This window comes from Podarcis muralis, chromosome 6, assembly GCF_964188315.1.
Source record: "Podarcis muralis chromosome 6, rPodMur119.hap1.1, whole genome shotgun sequence".
Lineage (NCBI taxonomy): Eukaryota > Metazoa > Chordata > Lepidosauria > Squamata > Lacertidae > Podarcis > Podarcis muralis.
This window is the reverse complement of record NC_135660.1, coordinates 80,826,566-80,846,075: the sequence shown is the minus strand read 5'-3', so window position 1 is coordinate 80,846,075 and position 19,510 is coordinate 80,826,566. Positions and strand designations below refer to the sequence as shown.

The 19,510-nt window shown below is 44.0% G+C and overlaps 1 protein-coding gene across 1 annotated transcript in view; it reads left to right on the top strand.

The window, feature by feature from the left end:
- Positions 1-19,510, top strand: part of ANXA11 (annexin A11) — a 35,571-nt gene that overhangs the window by 5,701 nt on the left and 10,360 nt on the right. Inside the window, exons 2-7 of the mRNA XM_077930614.1 lie at positions 10,778-10,838; positions 12,534-12,646; positions 14,308-14,715; positions 15,073-15,160; positions 17,193-17,287; positions 18,633-18,746. Coding sequence (XP_077786740.1) covers positions 10,787-10,838; positions 12,534-12,646; positions 14,308-14,715; positions 15,073-15,160; positions 17,193-17,287; positions 18,633-18,746 — 870 coding nt within the window. The 5' untranslated portion in view covers positions 10,778-10,786. The remainder of the gene's footprint in view (positions 1-10,777; positions 10,839-12,533; positions 12,647-14,307; positions 14,716-15,072; positions 15,161-17,192; positions 17,288-18,632; positions 18,747-19,510) is intronic.

The following is a 19,510-nucleotide window of genomic DNA, read 5'->3' as shown; positions in this document are numbered from 1 at the left end:
TTGCCATTCTTAGAGAACGAGGGAGGTGTTCATGGTGAGTTCCAGCACCTCTTTTTCTATAAGAATAGCACTGGGAACACCAGTATTTACAGTTGTACTTTAAAAACCTTGAGCAAAAAAAATGGAGGGGGCGGGAACCCGAAACGGATTAATTCTCATTGACCGCATAATGCTGACTGATAGGGAGGAAAAGGAAAAAGGGGTGGGAAGCTGGGAGTGGTATGGAGTATCCTTAAAACTAGCATGGCTGGGGCTCGGAGCGGTCTGCACTGCATCATATATAAGGAGCCACCATGGCTAGTTGCCATTGACACCCTTATCCTCCATGACTTTGCCTATGTTAAAATGCAGGCTTTGCTCTCACAGAAGGCAGTGGTGGCCATGAACAAGGAGCAGGGGCGGTTGCCCCAGGTGCAAAATTTCAACACCTGGTGCTTCCTCAATACTTCTGCATGCTTCTGTTGCTGGGCTCCGTTGAAAACAGCTTCTCTATACGAAGCAGGAAGTGATCTATCCAGACAACGAAATGACTCTTATCTCTGCGGTGGCAATCTCCTGGGTGACACGGACGCTGTTAGGCAGTTGAGTGCACATACGTACTCCGTCCATTTCCCTCCCACCCACCCCTGCCCCTCTGCATGGCCCCGGGCGCTGGCTACCCATGCTATGCCACTGCTTGATGGGCATTGACCTCATCCAGCAGGTTAAGCCCCTTTGAGAGCTGTGTAAAGTGGTAGCCATCACAACATCTTCTGGTAACTAATTTCTTAAGTTCTGCATCCTACATATTGAAAAGGTCTCATCCTGCCCCAGTGGAGGCTGCTCCATTGCACCATCCTCAGCCAGCCTTCACCTGCCTGCTGTTGTACTTTCATCAGATCCAGGGCTGACTCTGGCTCTATCCACTTCTTGTCTCCCTTGGCTTCTGCCCTACTGGTTCTATGGAGCACCACTCCACCCCCTGACCCAAATGTATATTTATATTGGTGGACATGGCATGAAATCCTACAATCATCTGTACGAAAACTAAACAGGGGAACTCTGCAGTACAGAAACAGTGGCTTTATTAATGCTGCAAGGTAAAAGCAACAAACCCCAAACCCCATGGTTGTAAAAACTGTAGGCCTCTATTTACACTGCAGGCTTTGAGGGAAAGACCTTATTTATCCTTCAGCAAGCAAGTTCTCACATATAAATTGAGAAACTTTGTGCTTCTTTGGGGTATATAAATATGCCTCGGCTGTCCAATTTAAAGAAGTTCATTCAGCCGTGTATTTGCCAGAGTCCTGTGATTCACTCTTTAATTGTTTTCTGATGTAAATTTATAAATCCCACCCATGACCTACTTTCCTTTTGGGGAGAAGTATTCTCTTTTAATATTTACTTTAAAAGATTAAATGAAACTGCTTAAGTAATGAAAAAATAATCTGGTGTCTTTTTTAAAAAAACAACAAACAAACCACCAGCATGTTAACTGCTACAATACTTTTTTAAAACGGGTAAAAGTAGTTATGTTGACTCACAGGAAAAAAATCATATTGGGCCAGTACCTTCATTAAAACAACCAGTTAAGTCACATCATTCATTATTATGCAAGCTTTTGAGCTAAGCACCACTAGATGGCTAGATGGTACAAAATAATGCAAGGCAATGGGATGAGGAACAGGATTTTATTTTATTTTTTTTGGCTGGTGTTCAAGTCACACACATCTGGATCTAACAAGAGTCTTATGATGGAGTGTGGCAGCAGGAGCTCAGAAAACTTTCAAAAGAACATCAAGCATAATATAATCTGCCTTGCTCTTGAATACTGTGGGTCTACTACCTTGTAAACTTTAAATATTTCATTGGGAAAGGTATAATTTAAAAAGCATTTGGGGGATGATCATCTTGCCCTTGGTACACTGGTCACTATTAAATCCAATACTTTGGATTTACTTTGAGGAAGACTCCTTAGGTTTCCCCCAGAGTTTCAAAAGACTGCTTTCCCTTTGGATATTTAAGATGCCTCAGAACATTTCAGTTCCTCACAGCAAGCAAGTCTCCGTTCTCTCTTTAATTGATCAAAGTACTTCAGCCAAATTATGGCACACGTTGGGTTTGATTATATATACAGTGTCTCAGCATGTGGAATGGCTGTAGAGATGTGGGCTCCCTTGGTGATATTTTTGACCACATCTCTAATCTTTCAGCGCAGGAAAATGAATTGATGAGATGGAAATGGATTAAAACTTCCAAATGCCCCAGGACATTGAGAAGTCTGAGAAGTATCTGATCAGACAAGGTCTCATCTGGGTATCTTGTGAATTAAGAGTAGAATTGCAGAAGGTGGTGCTCTATTCCAGTGAAATGCTAAAATGTGCAACACTTTAATTTAAAAAAACCGCCCTGCAACTTCTAGATTAGTAATTCAGGGGCAACACTTCAGAATATCGTTTGCAATCTAGCAACAACTTTCTGGTGATAGCTATGAGGTTGCAATCTGATAAATAGTTCTTAAACCATTGAAACAATACATGTAGAGCTCCAAACCATTTCTTGATTCAGTCAGTTTGTAGAAGCCACATAAACCGGAGTGTTCATTTACAGATGTTTCGCCCGTTTTCTTTTGTCCATGATTGACACCAACTTGCAGGAACAGTTCAAGTGTCTCACATATGAAAACCTCTCTGTGTTAGCTGGACTGGGTCTGTTTAAATAGTTGCATCTTGGAAAGGTCAAATGCACCCAAAGGAAATGCTGATAAAAAGAATTGCTGCCTTATCACTCATAACAGGCATGTCATAAAGCAGAGTTCGAGGCTGCAGGAGACAGTGCTTCCTTAGATTAGTCAAGAGTTCACAAACTAATATATAATATGTTACAAAGGAGTCTCATGTGACTTTTAAGGTTTCTGTGTGATACAGTTGGATCTTTCTCAAGCTTAAAGGCAGGGCTTTTTTTCAGCCGGGACTCTTCAGAACTCAGTTCTGGCACCTTTCAGGTGGGCACCATGGCCATGATAAGAGCACAAGAGGCGTTCATGTTGAGTTCCCTAGAAAAATAGCTCTGCTTTTAATGTGTGCCCATCTTCATGTGCATCATCGTTAGGCGCTAACATTTGTAGCTCAAGAACAGGATATGACTGATTAGAAAATTTGTGGTGTGAGTGCCCCTGGCTGCCTGGAAAAACCCATTGTTTTCAAATGGAGAACATGAAAGAGGCAGGTTCAACTTCATTCAGAAACTAAGCAAAAGCACTTCAGTTTTATGTCTCATGCCACTGAACTTGGTGCAGTTCTTTCAATTTAAACTTCACTTTTGTGACCTAGGCCCACATTTACAGCTGCAATGTCAAAATATTACATTAGGCTGTGCTATGGAGGGCTTTCGACAGGGTGACCCCACATGTTGGGTTTCTTCCCTGTTCAGCTGGCAATGTGGGTGGCTCCTATCCAAAGTTGCTTGCCTGGCTCTGCAACTCCTAAATATAATTTTCCCCTTTGGGTGGGCCTCAATATTTCTCAGCTGACAGCTGAATGCAGAGTTGGCTGGCTGCAGAGGCTTGTCTTGTTTGAAACTGCGTGGAAAAGGAGGAAAGCTGTAGAGTGTGTATGAACAGACCACGCCAAATGCAACATGTTCTAATAGTTCTTCCTATATTTGGGTAGCTTGTCCTCCTGCTCTGTGTATTTGTACTTGCCCATTGTCAATATTGTGTCATCTGCGCTTATATTTTTAAGGGAGCAAGCAGAACACATGCTCTAGGGCAGGGGTCTGCAACCCGCGGCTCCGGAGCCGCATGTGGCTCTTTTACACCTTTGCTGCGGCTCCGGGGCGGATACTAGGGAGGGGAGGAGGCGCATTGTGCGCCCCGACACTCCCCACTGTGGCGGGCGCTGTACTGGCTGTGACGTCGCATGGGGGCGGTGCGTGCATTAGTCACGCACCGTCCCAACGTCGCCTTCCCGCCCGCCCGCTACATTGTAAGGGGCGTGTACGCTGGTCACTGCATTGAAAGGGGGCATGTACGCTGGTCACTGTTTTGAAGGGGAGTGAAGAACACACACACAAAACAGGTAACTTGTTAATTTAACCTTTATTTCTATGAGGAGGAGTAATTCTGAGGGGTCAAACAAAGAAATAATAAAGAAGTGACAAAAAAGTTATTTTTATAATGATGAGTTTTGCGGCTCCCAGTTTGTTTGTTTTCTTCGGAAACGGGTCCAAGTGGCTCTTTTTGTCTTAAAGGTTGCAGACCCCTGCTCTAGGGAGTGCTTTAAAATAATGGCAGTAGGAGCTGAGAGTAAATTTCTCTAGGAAAACCACTATCTATTTTTCAGGTTTGTTTCATGTATTGCAAAATCTAATCAGTTACCAGGTTAGCTTAAAAGCACACCAGTGATTGACTAAAAGAAGTTCCAATTAAGTGGGCAGTATATATATTTTTTTACAGAATTGTAAGGCAGGAAAAGCACATTCCATCTGCAAGTTATCATAACAAACATTTCCCTCTTCTCTCTTTGCTTTCAGAGGATGTTGAGTTACTGTCCCCCCCCCCCCACCCAATATTCTTTGCAAATTGATATTGTTTGCCTTTGTAATACCTTTGTAATGCAAGTTGTTTACTCTTTCCAAATTCTGCTGCTGGTGGTATAAGGCTGCTAGCTGGGATTGCAAAATACCACCAGAGTCCTGATTACTGTTTTCCGGAGTTGGTTCCGGAGGCCCTTTGGTGAGTTTGGGGCTGTTTGTTTAAGATACTTTGATAACATATTACCCAATGCAGGTACGGTACCAGAGGGAGGGAGAGCTCCACAGCCTGTGCATGCTTGCAAACCAGGAAACAAGATGATGTAACCTCCTGCCGTCATTCAGAATTTCACTTGAGCCTGTACATGGAAGGCTGTGGGATTTGCATGAGGAGGAAAGAGGATGCTAGTCAGGTTCGGCATATTGGTGGATCTAACTCTCAAGATTGTTGTAGTGCTTAAGTGTTTCTGTTTTGGTGTGCTGGCAGGATTGATAACAGCCATCTATCTCCTAAACTTATAGCATTTATAGCATTTTTATCCCACCTTTTTCTCCAAGGGGTACATGGTTCGCCCCCCTCCTCAGTTAATCCCTACAGTTACCCTGTCAGCTAGGTTAAGAGGCTATGACTGGGCAAAGGTCACCCAGTGAGCTTCATAACTGAATGGGGATTTGAACCCTGAACTCCCTAACCCTAGTCCGACACTCTAACCGCTACACCCCACTGGCCTCCAATAGTTCTTCTGCTGTGGTGCAGCTCTGTAGATTGAGTAGCTAAATAAATACAGGGAAAGCAAAATGTCACTTAGAGAAGGATCTGAAATATTTTTCTTGAGGCTTGGATTTGTTTTATTTGGTGTTTTAATGTGTTGTGAATCGCTCTGAGATTTTCCCCCTTTAAAATATAAAGCGGTATAAAAGTGAATGATAATAATAATAACAACAACAAATTCCACCGGGGGGGGGGAGGGGGAGAAGGCACCTACACATTCCGTTGTGGCGACCATAACCTGGGTTTAAGGTGCCATTTGGCGATTAGCTCATATATCTGAGTTTCTAACACTGCTTATTGCACCCTGCACCTGGTGGGAGCGTACTTGCAGTTGAGGCAGGTGACAGGGTGCAGGTGCGCAACATGTTTGCCTCTTTTACGACAGCCGGAATAGACTATGGAATGGACTTTGTTCGCAACCTCATTTTGAATGGGGAATCCAGGCAACACAGGATTCCATCGCATCCCAGGGATCTCCACGGTGCTCCCCGTATTGTTCTTGTTGCGCAATTGCGGTAATAACAGTGGCGGTGAACACGTAGCAAGCCATTTGTAGGATTTACTCAGGCTGCAGATAAGAACAGCTCTGCTGCAGGGTTGATGGCAACTGGGAGATAACCAGGAACTTGCGGATTGTAGGGCTCTTGCCACAGAGCGAAGTCTGAGTCATTAAAAAATACATCAAATAAGGAAGGAGGAAGTGCCTGGTTTTAAAAGGGGCTGAAAAAAGGAAGCAGCAAAGGAATTGCTTCTGAGGAGTTGCTTCTGCCTTTCCCATAGGGAAGGGCATTGTGCAAATATTACGGGGATTATAGCGACACTCTAAACACTTGGTGGTACCAGAAAATTGGGTAGGAGCAGTGCCCCAGCTGCACTCAAAGGTCCAAGTGTAGAAGCAAGTGTTCATCTCTACAAACTGAGAGCCAGGGCTTTAAAAAAAAAATTAAAAGCCACAGTTTCAAGGTGTCAGGTTCCCTGGTTTGCATTTACGGATAGCTTTGCTGATGAGCCCACAACTGCTGCTAGCAACAGAGATGACTAGTCTGTCAGCACTTGTGCCTAGATGGGCTGTGTGTGCTGTGCATATTTCCTTGGCTTGTCTCCTGGAACCAGTTCTTACTTGTTACTGGCAAGTGGCTATTTATGCACCTGATTGAATGAACAACTGCCATTCATTCCTTCCTTTCCATTCTCCACTTTTAGTTAGTTAGTTTAATCTAAGTCAGGCATAGGCAAACTCCAGCCCTCCAGATGTTTGGGACTACAATTCCCATCATTCCTAGCTAACAGGACCAGTGGTCAGGGATGATGGGAATTGTAGTCCCAAACATCTGGAGGGCCGGAGTTTGCCTATGCCTGTTCTAAGTCATTTCCCCCCTTGCAACAGTTTATTATAACTTTAAAAATCAAAGCGAATTAAGATGGGAAGAACCTCCGAACGGTTTTTAGAATGTCACAGTATAAGCACTTTGGTTTTAAACTGTGCTCATAGACTTGGAAGAGTTGGAGGGGATCCCCAAGGGTCATCTAGTCCCACCCAAGTCCTGCGATGCAAGAATCGAACTCACAACTTTCTGAGGAGCAAAATCACAACTAAGAGCTTTAAAGGCAACAGTTATTGTGGTGTAAGTTTTAGTAGGCTAGAGCTCACCTGATCAAGTGAGTCGCTCTTTCAGATGCAGGATGTTGGAGGGGGGCGGTTTGAAAGGCCATGGAATCTAAGATACAGCAGAATAAGTCTGTTACCATAAGGCATTTCTCCCTAAGGAGCTTTCAGATTGTTAAGTAGGAAACTTGAGAAATCTACAAGCAAAACCAAAGCAATTTCAGTTCCTGGTGCTTTAATGGTGGGAATCTGACTGTTAATTACAGGCCTGCGCAACTACTGACTAGCCAAGCCTCACGCAGCTCACCGTGACCTGCCAGAGGCTTCACTGCTCTCCTCTTTTTAAAGTTCTGCCCTGGCAGCAAGAACAGGTGGTTTGTTGAGCCACTTGGTGGGCCATCATCCATGGTCAGTCAGTAGGGTGTGTTGAGCTTAATTGTGCCTTGAGTTGTGCTGGCCGGTAGTAGTAATACGTTGCATCTAGCATCCTCAGTTTGTGTTGCAGTGCCTCACTCCTCTGTTTCGTTCAGTTTTGGGGAAACTGGTGATGGAAGAGGAAAATTGAGTGGTTCAGCTCCCCATTTCTCTTAACTCCCTCTAACTTGCTATGGGTGGAAACTTCCCTTGGAAACTGCATGAGGCCTAAAAATTCCAGTACAACATCCTGTTGTTGAGAACTGGCTATTTTCCTCTTGCTTTTGTTCCCAATGTTTCGTCCCACCCTGATAATAGGCTGCAAATTATCTGGTGGTCGGTTTACATAGAGCTGTGTGGCTTTGCCCCCCACCAAATCAAATTCAACCTGCTGGCTCTGAATGGCAGCCCAGGGAGGACTCAGTGAAGCTTCATGGTTTCCCTACCTTCCTAGAACTGCAAAAATGGGGAGTGGGGTGTTTAGTACCTGGCAGGCCTTAATAGGTTGCTAGTGGGCTACATTTGGCTTGACTGGTCAGTCACAATGGATTCTGGACTGATGTTATTGAATCTGTGATCTGTTGAATTACGCTGGAGGAGGAGGGAGGAGGCATGTTAACACTATTTTTCCCCTTTTGGTCTGTGCTGCGTTCCATGTGCTATAAGAGATTAGGGCATGGGTAGGCAAACTAAGGCCCGGGGGCCAGATCCAGCTTAATTGCCTTCTAAATCCGGCCCGCAGACGGTCTGGGAATCAGCGTGTTTTTACATGAGTAGAATGTGTGCTTTTATTTAAAATGCATCTCTGGGTTATTTGTGGGGCATAGGAATTCGTTCATTTCCCCCCCAAAAATATAGTCCAGTCCCCCACAAGGTCTGAGGGACAGTGGACCGGCCCACGGCTGAAAAGGTTTGCTGACCTCTGGCTTAGGGCAATCCTTTTCAGTATTAACCATGGTTGGTGCCAGTGCATTTGTAACAGTGCACCTTGGTTAAATAAAACCATGCAGTTCAGATGAGAGGGTCCGAGATGTTTCCCACTTTTAGAATCATAGAATGCCAGAGTTGGAAGGGACCCTGAGGATCATCTAGTTCAACCCCCTCTAATGCAGGAATATGCAGCTGTCCCATGTGGGGATCAAACTTGCAACCTTCACATTATCAGCCAACTGAGCTATTCAGGCTTGTCTTGTGCTTCCTGGGCATGAGTCCAAGCAGTTTTGCCTTTGCCCCATAGTCCCCGTCCCCCCAAATACCCCACTCTTCAGCAGTGAATTGGAGCAAACATCAGTCTGGAGAAAATTGGTGTTGGCTCTGATTTAGCAGTAAAGATATCCCTGGGGCAAGCAGCAGAAGTGTGAATGAGCCCTTAGTTCTGTAACACCTATGTAAAACTATTCTCGTTATGGGCATTGCTGGATATCATAGTTTCAGAAAGTGCTGTGTGAAACAGCCATTTTAATTCCATTCCCAGTTAATTGCCAAAAAAAAAAAAAAAAAAAAGCAAGCAATTCTAAAGGAATTTCAAACCTTGGGAGAGACCATGTGGCGCACCTCCCCAGCACTGCCATTTCCCCCTAAATCTCTTTCATCTTCTATCTGTGTGTAAAATAGGAATAACATAAGTGCTTTACCAGTTTCACTAGTTCATAACGCCTCTGAAATTATCCATGTGCAGCTTCTGGTTAGCACAGTTCTAACTGGAATGTGGTCCCACAGTATCGCCATAGTTCCTGCAGGTAACGCAGGGTGGGAAAGTTGGCATAGCAACGCGCTTTGGCTTCAGACGGACGAAATGAATTCCAACCTCGGGGAGGCAGCTAAATCAACAAGCTTCTCTGCCTGCCGACTTGTCTTGCCTCCCAGCACAGTTCTTCGCTTGTGCCCCTTGTTCCCTCTTTACTTGCTGGCATTTGGGGTGGCTGGTAGGAATGAATGAACCTATTATGGCTGTATTATTTTTTTAAGAGCTTTACAGTTCTAGAGGCAGAGGGATCTAAGTATAACATCAAAAACTTGCTCTCCTGGATTTGTTCGTAATGGGGCAGATGTTTGTGTGCCACATCTGGAGAAGGCTCCCCTCTTTTTCCTGGTTGTTACTAAAAAGTAATACTAGGTTCCATTGATGTATTTTCAGTTAGCTACGTTTCACGCCAAAGTAATGTGTTTGAGTTCTTGTTAGCTCTCATTTGAAAACCTTTACTTTGAAAAGTAGAAGTTATAAATGTAGCTTAAAATAAAGGAAGTGGCTTTATGTTTTTACTAGGGAGAAAGAACTGCTTGTGGACAGGAGAGCTTGTCTAACAGCCTGATTCTGGGGGAACCACCCTGGGAGTATTATTTAAGTGGGGGGGGGGTGGAGGGCAGGGAAGCTGAAGACAAAGCAGGACCTGCTTTAGAAATTTAATCTGCAACATGCATATTTAAAGCGTTTTATATGTGCAGATAAGGAAAAAATGTGCTTGCAGCATACACATGCAGCATATCACTTGCGTTTGATTGACTGCTGGTTCCCCACTTTGTGAACATGATGCATGATGTTCACTGTTTGAACATGCATTGCAGGGGGTTAGACCACATGACGTTTGGTGTCCCTTCCAATTCTACAGTTCTCTGATTCTGAGATTAATAAGTACACATCTGCAGCTGTGTCATTAAAAAGGTGCACCAGTTTCCAGCCTGAGGATGAAAAACCACTAAAGTGTCCTTATTTTACCTGTGATTGCAATCATATGAAAAAGTCCCGTAGCTACAGTGCTTTGCGGTTTCCTAAATCTAGATCTCATACCGTTTTGGATGGCAGGATCTCCTGAGGTTGCCAGGATCATGAGGTTACAATTCATCTCAGTGATAGTGGCATCAAAACTATAAAAATGCACAACATGATGTAATGAGAAATAGTTGCGTAGTGGCTAGGATTTGACAAAAAGACCCTTCATTTGTCCACAGATCCTACTTTGAGCCACTTGCCATCTCTCAGTGTAACCTACCACAAAGAATGAGGATATTGGGTGAGGATGGGCAGAGCTTCGTGGAAGAAAGGCAAAACGAAGCTAAATTTGATGGTAAAATCCCAAAAGTTCAAAACAATCCCAGCTGCTTTAGTTTTAAGCTGCTATGTGTTGCGTATGTAAGAATGTACGGAGAGCTTGCAGGATCAGGCCAGTGGCTCATATAGGCCAGCATCCTGTTCTCAAAGTGGCAAACCAGATGCCTTTTTGGAAACCGCAAGCAGGATCTGATCACTACTGCCTTCTTTCCAGCGACTGGTATTCAGAATATAGAATTGTAGAGTTGGAAGAGACCATGGGAGTCATCTAGTCCAACCCTCTTCAATACAGGAATATTTTGCCCAGTGTGGGGCTTGAACCTATGAACCTAAGATTAAGAGCCTCATGCTCTACCAACTGATATAAATAAAATATGTAATTAACACTTTGCAGTGTATTAAATCATTGTTCTTCTTTTTGCAGTCCTGCAGAATGAGTTATCCCGGGTATCCTCCTGCCGGCGGTTATCCACCTGCTGCTCCAGGTAAGCTTACTGTATTTCATTTAAGAATCATAGTAACCTGGCGGGAATTGGATAACAGAAGGGTGCAAACCAGAGGAGTAGTGCAAATAACCTTGGATTCAGTCACCAGCATATTCAGTTGAAGGGATCTCCGGTTTGTAGAGCTCAAGAGGCCTGGGAGAGCTGTTGCCAGTCAGAGTAGACAGAATTGTGGCTGATAGACGATAGACCACTGGTCTGACTCTTGTATGCAGCAGCTGCATATAGCTTCCTATGAAGATATAGTTTACATTCCCTGCTGTTATCACCTGTTCTCTCTTACATTGTTAGAAGGAAGGAAGAGACTGTTCCTCTTGCCATGTATTTTGCTCTAGTGTCTGTTATTTATACGCTGCATGTTTTGCAAACAGATGATTATCTATTTGACGGCCGTTTATTAGCCTTTGAAATGCACGCATGGTTTTAGCGTAGCTGTAGTGAAGTTGGGAAATTTCAATAGATCCAAACTTTGGTCAAGTGAGAAGCAAAGTATTGTGGGACGTCAAAAGCCATAAGATTTCTGGGAAATGGGTTTTGTTGCTTTAACACTGCAGGCTAACAGTCTCCAAATGTGTGAAGTTGCTTATCTCAGGAAGAAGCTTCTCCAGGTTGATTAGTGGCCTTCTGACACCTGGTACCTAACTCATTCACACCCAAACAGCGTTGCTATCAACCCTAATCACTCTGGGAATGTGCATCTGCTGAGTATCTGAAGAAGGGAGGAACTCTTTGATCCAAAGTCCTGGGAACTAACGAACTCAGCTGTCACAAGTTAAAATTATTAGTCAATTAGCTAACCATTGGTGAATTTAAACATAATCAGGAATTTTGGTTGGATCTGAGTTCTGTTTCCAAGTGAGATTTAGAAATAAAGATCCTAAAAAATCCGCAATTCGCCCGTCTGTTAGTTGCCACCTTGCTAACAGTTGTCCTGCCTGTGTGTCTTTGTGATGAAGATTCCTGCTGTCTTTGAGATGCGGATTTTACTGAGAACTCTGAAACTATTCTAACTTTGTCTTTGTTCTCATTTGTAAGTATGCTAGTTAGCTATATTCTACCATGTCTTTGTTTTACTGGTTTGAAATATATAAGAGAAGTGTCTGCTTTTTAAGCATGTTTAATTTAAAATAAATTTTAAAAAGAGACCTTTTCCTGTCTTGTGTGCCAATCTGAGGGGAAGCCTGAATCCGGAGCCTGAACAATTAGCCATACTACATCTGTTAAACTTCTGCCTGCCTTTTGTGGAAACAAATTGTAGGTTGGGGCAGCCGGTAACTAGGAAGTATAACCTCCTCCCTTGGGTTATGTCTTCTGGTGCCCTGGCACAGGGGAGTGGTGGCAGCAACTACCTTTTTTGATGCGCTTTGTTCTGTAAAAAAGTACATGCTGCCGGCCACCATTCCTGGAGACCTGATCCAGCTGGATGGTAAGGACAGGTGAGGGAGGGGCGAGGGGCCGGAGCATTACTACAGTAGCTTTCAGAGAACCTGCTGCTTTATGTTGCAACATCTGTTGGTCCAGGGATGGAGAACAGAGCAAAATGGAACTGCATCGAAGCCTGCCTGCTTTTGCCAGTGGCCATTACAGTGAAAATTCTGCCATAGAAATCCATATGCTAACAAACAGATATACAACTGTTCTGTAGCTCTTGTGCATTTTTATTTTTTAATATTTCAGGTGGCAACCCCTGGGGGGCTCCCAGCTATCCTCCTGCAAATCCTCCTCCAATTGGGCTAGAAAATGTTGGAAGCTATGCCAACCAGTTTAATCCAGACTATATGTCAGGCATGGTGAGTAATTTCAGTTGGAATTTGGTAGATCTTCCTGTTTCCGCTAAAGCCAGCTGCGAAATTCTGCTGCCTGAATTTTTGTCTTCTTTTAATATATTTAGATTCTGCTTTCCAAGGAAGGGCCTCATAGTGGTTTACAGCAGTCATAAAGTTACATTCAACTTCTCTTCCCCTTGTCTTCTTTCCATATCTGTCCTTTATTTCATCAGTGGTAAAAGCTGTAACAGACAGATTATGTTTGCAAAAGTATTCTCTGAAGCTCCTCCTGGTGGTTGCGGCAAGAATGCTGTTAGCACATTTGCGAAGCTAAGCAGGGTACCATATGGTTTCAAACTGGATGAGGGACCATGAGTTCAGATTATTGCATTTCAGGGAGTTGGCCTAGATGGCCCTCGGGGTCCCTCCAAATTTATGATTCTACAATTCTGTGAAGCACAGTGTGTAACAAGGTGCTCCACATCCCCAACTCTGTTTAGCATGGCAAATGAGATATTTGCATAAGCCCATATCTCAAGCAGGCAAATGATACAGAATGGCAAAACCCTGTTTATATGCCAATAAAAACCCCATATTATTGAGGGGGAAATGGATACTTTGCATGTGCAAAGTATTGGACATTAGCATATGCTTACATAGATGAAATGCAGAACATAAAATATAAAGGTAGAAAATATAAAATAAAAATTTCTATGCCATAGTTCTGTGTTGTATGAACGAACCTACCTTCCATATCATAAGCTTTTTCTGATTAATTACAGTGCAGCTTGTTGTTCAAATTCTAAATTGTGGTTAGTTTTAACTGTAGGTAGAGAAAACAAGACAGATTCGTAAACTGTGGTGTGAAGTTACCTTGTTTCCACTAAGCATAGTTAAGACTAACCACAGTTTGGGTTACCATGGTAACATGGCAAACTGTGGTTAATGAAAACCAGAAACGAAAGATTCCAAATTCAGCTCTGCCACTGTGCTGGTGGAGGAGCAGGGAGTACCCAAGCTCATTAGTAGTCTAGGCTCTGGGACCTAGGGAGCTCTTCTAGCCTGTTCAAAATGATGACTGTGGAGCATCACACAGATAATAATAATAATAATTAATTTATTATCTATACCCCGCTCATCTGGCTGGGTTTCCCCAGCCACTCTCGATGGCTTCCAACTAAATATTAAAAACAATACAGCATCATACATTAAAAACGTCCCTAAACAGGGCTGCCTTCAGTTGTCTTTTAAAAGTAAAATAGTTGTTTATTGCCTTGACATCTGCTGGGAGGGCGTTCCACAGGGCAGGCGCCACTACCGAGAAGGCCCTCTGCCTGGTTCCCTGTAACCTTACTTCTCGCAATGAGGGAACCGCCGGAAGGCCCTCAGCGCTAGACCTCAGTGTCCGGGCAGAACGATGGAGGTGGAGACGCTCCTTCAGACAAGAGTAGCACAGGGGACAAGTAGCTGGGCGGTCTTGCCAAGAAGTCCCAAGCTCAAATCTAGTGAACCCCAAAGGTCTTAGGCAACCTCCTATCTTTTGGATTCCTATCTGTAATAATACTGGCCTGTTTAGATGGCGGTTGTAAAGATGTACATAGAGTGCTCTCAACCCTCAAAGTGTTACAGAAATGTTACGTGCTATTTGAGGCACACGTGCTAACTTTGTGCATTTGATTGTTCAGGCTTCCAACATGTCGGGAACGTTTGGTGGCGCCAACGTGCCGCAGAGCATGTACCCTCCAGTCCCCGGTGGCTACCCCCCGGTTCCCCAAGGAGGCTTTGGACAAGCTCCTGGGGGCTTTGGGCAACCTCCTCAAGGACAGCAGCCATCTTACGGAATGTACCCGCCAGCGCCAGGAGGAAACCCACCAACAGGAATGCCATCTTATCCAGGGTATCCAGGTGGCCCGATGCCAGGAGCAGGACAGCAGCCCCAGCCGTATCCTGGGCAACAGCCATATCCTGGGCAGCAGCCAATGCCTCTGCCAGGGCACCAGCAGCCTATGCCAAGTTACCCTCCTGGCCCAGCTGTTAATCCTTCTATGCCATCTTACCCAGGACCAACAGTGCCGACCATTACTCCCGGAGCGGTAAGAGAACCTCTTCTTAAATTATTGAGCTTCCTTTTCTTCCAGTGTATAATAGGAAAATTGCAAAAACTAGGTGTTTGATGGCACGTGTTGCACCTGTGTGCCCCAGATGCTGTCGAATGCTAAAAAGTGATGGGAAGGAGTTCAATTGGTGGTTGACAGGTGGTGCATGGGAAGGATGCTTGACCCTTACCCCACCACTTTCCACCAGCTATGGTTTCTGGGTATGCGTTTGCCACGTTGAGCGGCGAGGGAAGGACGGGTATTGATGTGTTGTAAGGGAAAGCGGCAGGCAGGCGAAGTAGTAAACGTTGGTTGATAGCTTCCCCCCCCCCCATTCTTCTTTGGACAATGCAGTCTGGAAACCGAGGCACAATCCGTGATGCTCCATCCTTTGACCCTCTGAGGGACGCAGAGGTGTTGAGGAAAGCCATGAAAGGGTTTGGTGAGTAGTGCTTGCACTCAAAAGTTGGGTGCTTTTTCTTCACGTAATGATGTGAGATATCCTCTTTGTCCCACTCTTTGGCTTCTTGCACGTTCAGGGATAATTTGGGTACTGCTTTGCAAAACGTTGAAGGTTACGTCTGTGTTCTGGGTAACGTGAAAGTGATTCTGGGCATTGCATCTTCTGCCCTTGGAACACAGCCCGTGACACTGGCCATGGGTCTGTGTTCTCTGTACCAGGGATTTGGAAATTCCGTGAGCCCAACAGATGTATGCCCAAGTGCACATAGAATCATAGAAATGGAAAAATGGAAGTGGGTCGTCTAGTCCGACCCCCTGCAATGCAGGAATCTCAGCTAAAGCATCCATGACACATGGCCATCCAACCTCTTCTTATAAACCTCCAAGGATGGAGAGTCCACCACCTTCTGAAGGAGTCCGTTCCGCTGTAGAACAGGATCAGAAAGTTCTTCCTAGGGTTTACTTGGATTCTCCTCCTTGTAACTTAAATCCATTGGTTCGGGTCCCACCCTCCAGAGATGGAGGAAACATCTTCCATGTGGCAGCCCTTGAGATATTGGAGGATGGCTATCCTACCTCCTCTCATGGAGGAAAGACTGTTCATGATTACTCTCTCTCTGATGGAAGCAGGCGTGCTTCTGATTTGCAGTTGCTGGACACAGGAGGTGAGAGTGCACTTGTGCTTGAGTCCTGCTTGCGGGTTTCGTGAAGGCATCTGGTCAGCCACTAAGAAAAGGATGCTGGGCTGGATAGGCCACTGGCTGGATCCAGTAGGCTCATCTTACACTTAAGGTTGTTTCAGCAAGGCTGCAACCCACCTGCCCTACACCAGATGTCCTATTGAACTTTAGGTTTTGGGCAGGTCAAGGTGTGTGTGTGTGTGTGTGTGTGTGTGTGTTGTGGAATAAACAATAAAGCCAGCCATCCAGATCTGGCTTCCCATCCTTGCTTTGCAAAGTCAGTCACTCAGATATACCTTTACAAGCTGGAAGGAACAAGTTTAATGTCCACCTCCTCTTCCAGCTAGAAAACATAAGAGGGATTTTGTGGAGCTTGCTTGCTACCCTTGAGGGCAGGGCCCCCCAACACTCTCCCCAAGCCACCCCCCTTTCCGGTCCTGCTCTGTGCCTGGAGGGAATCTGGTCCTGCCTGGATAGAGAGGGCTGTGTATAGACATCAAACTTTTGCATGGCTGGAATGGAGCCTACTGTGCAAAGATAGAAGGGCATCTGTTGCTGCACTCAAGTTTTCCGTAGTTGCTCATTCTGATCGCAACGCCCAGATTTCTATTCCTTTCTAGCATTTGATCTTTTCTTCGAGGTTGGAAGACCTCAAAAGTTGCTTTTAGCTTCTTTGCTTTTTGTGAAACATTTTTCAGCGTTTTACAAATTATTTCTCTTTCCTTTCCCACTGAATTCTGTCCTGCTTTTTTCCTCCCAACTTAAATCTCTCCATTCCTAGTCTATGCAAAACGTGTATGACTCTTCAATCCAAACCAAATGCACAACTGTCCCTTCCCTCAGAAATTTAAATATTTGGATTTCTTTTTTAAAAAAAAGTAATTGGAATGTGTGCGAATACCCCATAATGTCATACAGGCTTAGCTCATCCGTCAATGCTTTGCTGCCTAAAGTACAACAGAATATAGAATCACAGAATCCTCGAGATGGAAGGGACCATGAGAATCATCTATTCCAATAACCCAACTCCCTGCAATGCAGGAATCTTTTGCCCAGCGTGGCACTCACACCCACAACCCTGAGATGAAGAGTCTCGTGCTCTACCAGCTGAGCCATCCCATAGTTACTCATGACTGCTGCAGATTCAAATATGCATTTGAACAAGTGATGCCATGCAGTGTATAAGGTGGCAGGAGAGAATACACTTGGTTTTAAAAGTTGGCCTTTTCCGATTACTAAATGCTGGGTTAGATTCTGCTGAAGTAGGTTGATCAGAAAGTATTATGACGGTGAAAGAGGCCGCACTAAACACTTGATTCTGTATATTTTCAGGAACCGACGAGCAGGCAATCATTGATTGTCTGGGAAGTCGCTCAAACAAGCAACGCCAGCAGATTCTGCTCTCTTTCAAAACAGCTTATGGAAAGGTAAGTTCTCCACCTTGAAATTATTCTTTGATTATTGCAACGGAGGAAGGAAGTGGAGGCAGAGCTAAACATGGAAGTCATGTGCAGTCGGTTTAGTTTGTATGTTCTTTGGCTTAGCTTCATGCTGAAGTCGCCAGAGGGCTAGGATTTTGTGCCAAGGGTTAAACAGAAAGGGCAGGGTTTGAGGATGGATTTAAAGGGAGGGGTGGCATTTGTGCAGGTGTTCTGGGAGGCAATTTTAGGGCTGCAGCACAGTTAAGGGAGAAGGAGTCTTTTGAAGGATGGTGGAGCTGGGCAGACAAACATCACAGGCAGGAATGCAGAGAGATAAGGGGACAAGGCCATGGGAAGAGTTGTATGTAGGAACAAGGCAGCTGGATCTGAGAATGGACAGGAAGCCATTGAAGGGATTTAAGGGCAAGGGGTTGTCACATTATCGTAATGATGATGGTGAATGATTTTGGCAACAAAATAATGAAAGAGAATTTAAATATCTTGACACCCCAACGAATGAGAGGTACAAAATAAGTTTGGTAATATCTTGCAGTTTTCAGCAGGATGACTTTTGTATTCCTCAAACACACTCTTTTCATATCATCAGCTTTTACTGGTCAGCCACTCTTAAAAACCTTTGCATCAGAGTTCTACATTTTTGCTAATGAACAATTATCATCATCTTCTTAAGATTACTAAGTGTAAAAGCACAAAATATGTAACAAAACAACAATACACATTCTTCTAAGGAATTACTTTTGCCAGCTTTGTGCTTGCTTAATTTTTAAACGGCACCATGGCCCTTTTGAGCAAATTATTTATTTAATAAATAAAATAAGTATTATGTTCCTGGGTTGCTGCTTTTTAGTTTATGACATTGTTTATAATGTGTTCATTTGCTTTTTCCATATTTCTTATGCTGTGAAGTTGCTCTCAGCATATCGTGGACATAAGAGCGGGGTTTAAATTACTGGTTACTATGGTTCATTGCCCTATTCAGCTGAAATAAAACCTAAAATTTGTGTGGGTGCAAATATTCACACTGTTACATTTGTCCTCTGCTCTGGTAGAAATTTAGTTTGTAAACTCCTTTGGGCAGAAATCTTACCTTTACCCTTCCTTATGTTACTCAATAAAGTGCAGTTGACACTGATTGTGCTATATTAATAACTTCACAGATATTACCGAACTTTTCTGAAGTCTGACATTGCAAGAAAAGAGATTCAGATCATTAGTATGCCTTGAATAGGAAGCTTTGGCATAAACCTTTTGTTTCTCATCCTTTAAAAAACTCACTAAATATGACTTTACAAGGGAAACATGTGGTGTTTTTTCGCTTAAAAAAAACCAGGATTTGATCAAGGACCTGAAGTCTGAGCTTTCCGGCAACTTCGAGAGGACAATCTTGGCAATGATGAAGACTCCTGTCCAGTTTGATGTTTATGAAATAAAAGAAGCCATCAAGGTCTGTATGGTTTAAACGAAAGCTACTGTTGTTGTTACATAATTCTTGCCTCCCTAAATTCTTTATTTGACGCATCATCTTTCTCCTGCTTCAAGCCTGTCTTCAAAACCCACCATTCTGGATTTGCATGTGTGAATACCTATCCTGTGACCCCCTCCACCCAACCCTTGCAGTATCAGTTTTTATTATGCTACTGAATCAAGAGACTTCTGCTTATCTTTCTGTTTCAAGAGCTATGTACAGTGTGATGGGACTACGGTATACCGTTCTCAAAAGCAACTCTCCCTTTGTATAATTCTTGGAGGAGGGGATTGCACAGCAGTTGCAGTTTAATCTAACTGAAGAAACTGAGAGCTCTGTTGCAATGTTTGCAGTTCCTGCCCTCTACACCTGTGTCATTGCTCAGCCTGTGCTGGCATCCAGCAGTCCACTGAAGTGCGCATATGGGGGGAAAAATGCAATAATAGTTCTTTTGTCCTTTGTGTGATGCGCTCCTGTCACATGTGAGAGGACACCTCTTTTGAGGTGGTCTTTGTCAACCCTCATTCTTAAAAGCACATTCAATAATACTTTATCTGTAGACCAGTTAAGTCTATCAAAAAATAGAGAAATCAAACTGAGCAATGGATTAAACATTGCAGACCTAGTAAGAGTACACTCAGTCCACGTGAGGCCTAGAAATAGGAGTCACACCAGTAAGCCTGGCACTCTCTTAGCCTTAAAAGTGGGCAAAACCCAGGAGACAAATGCTTCTGCCTTGTGGT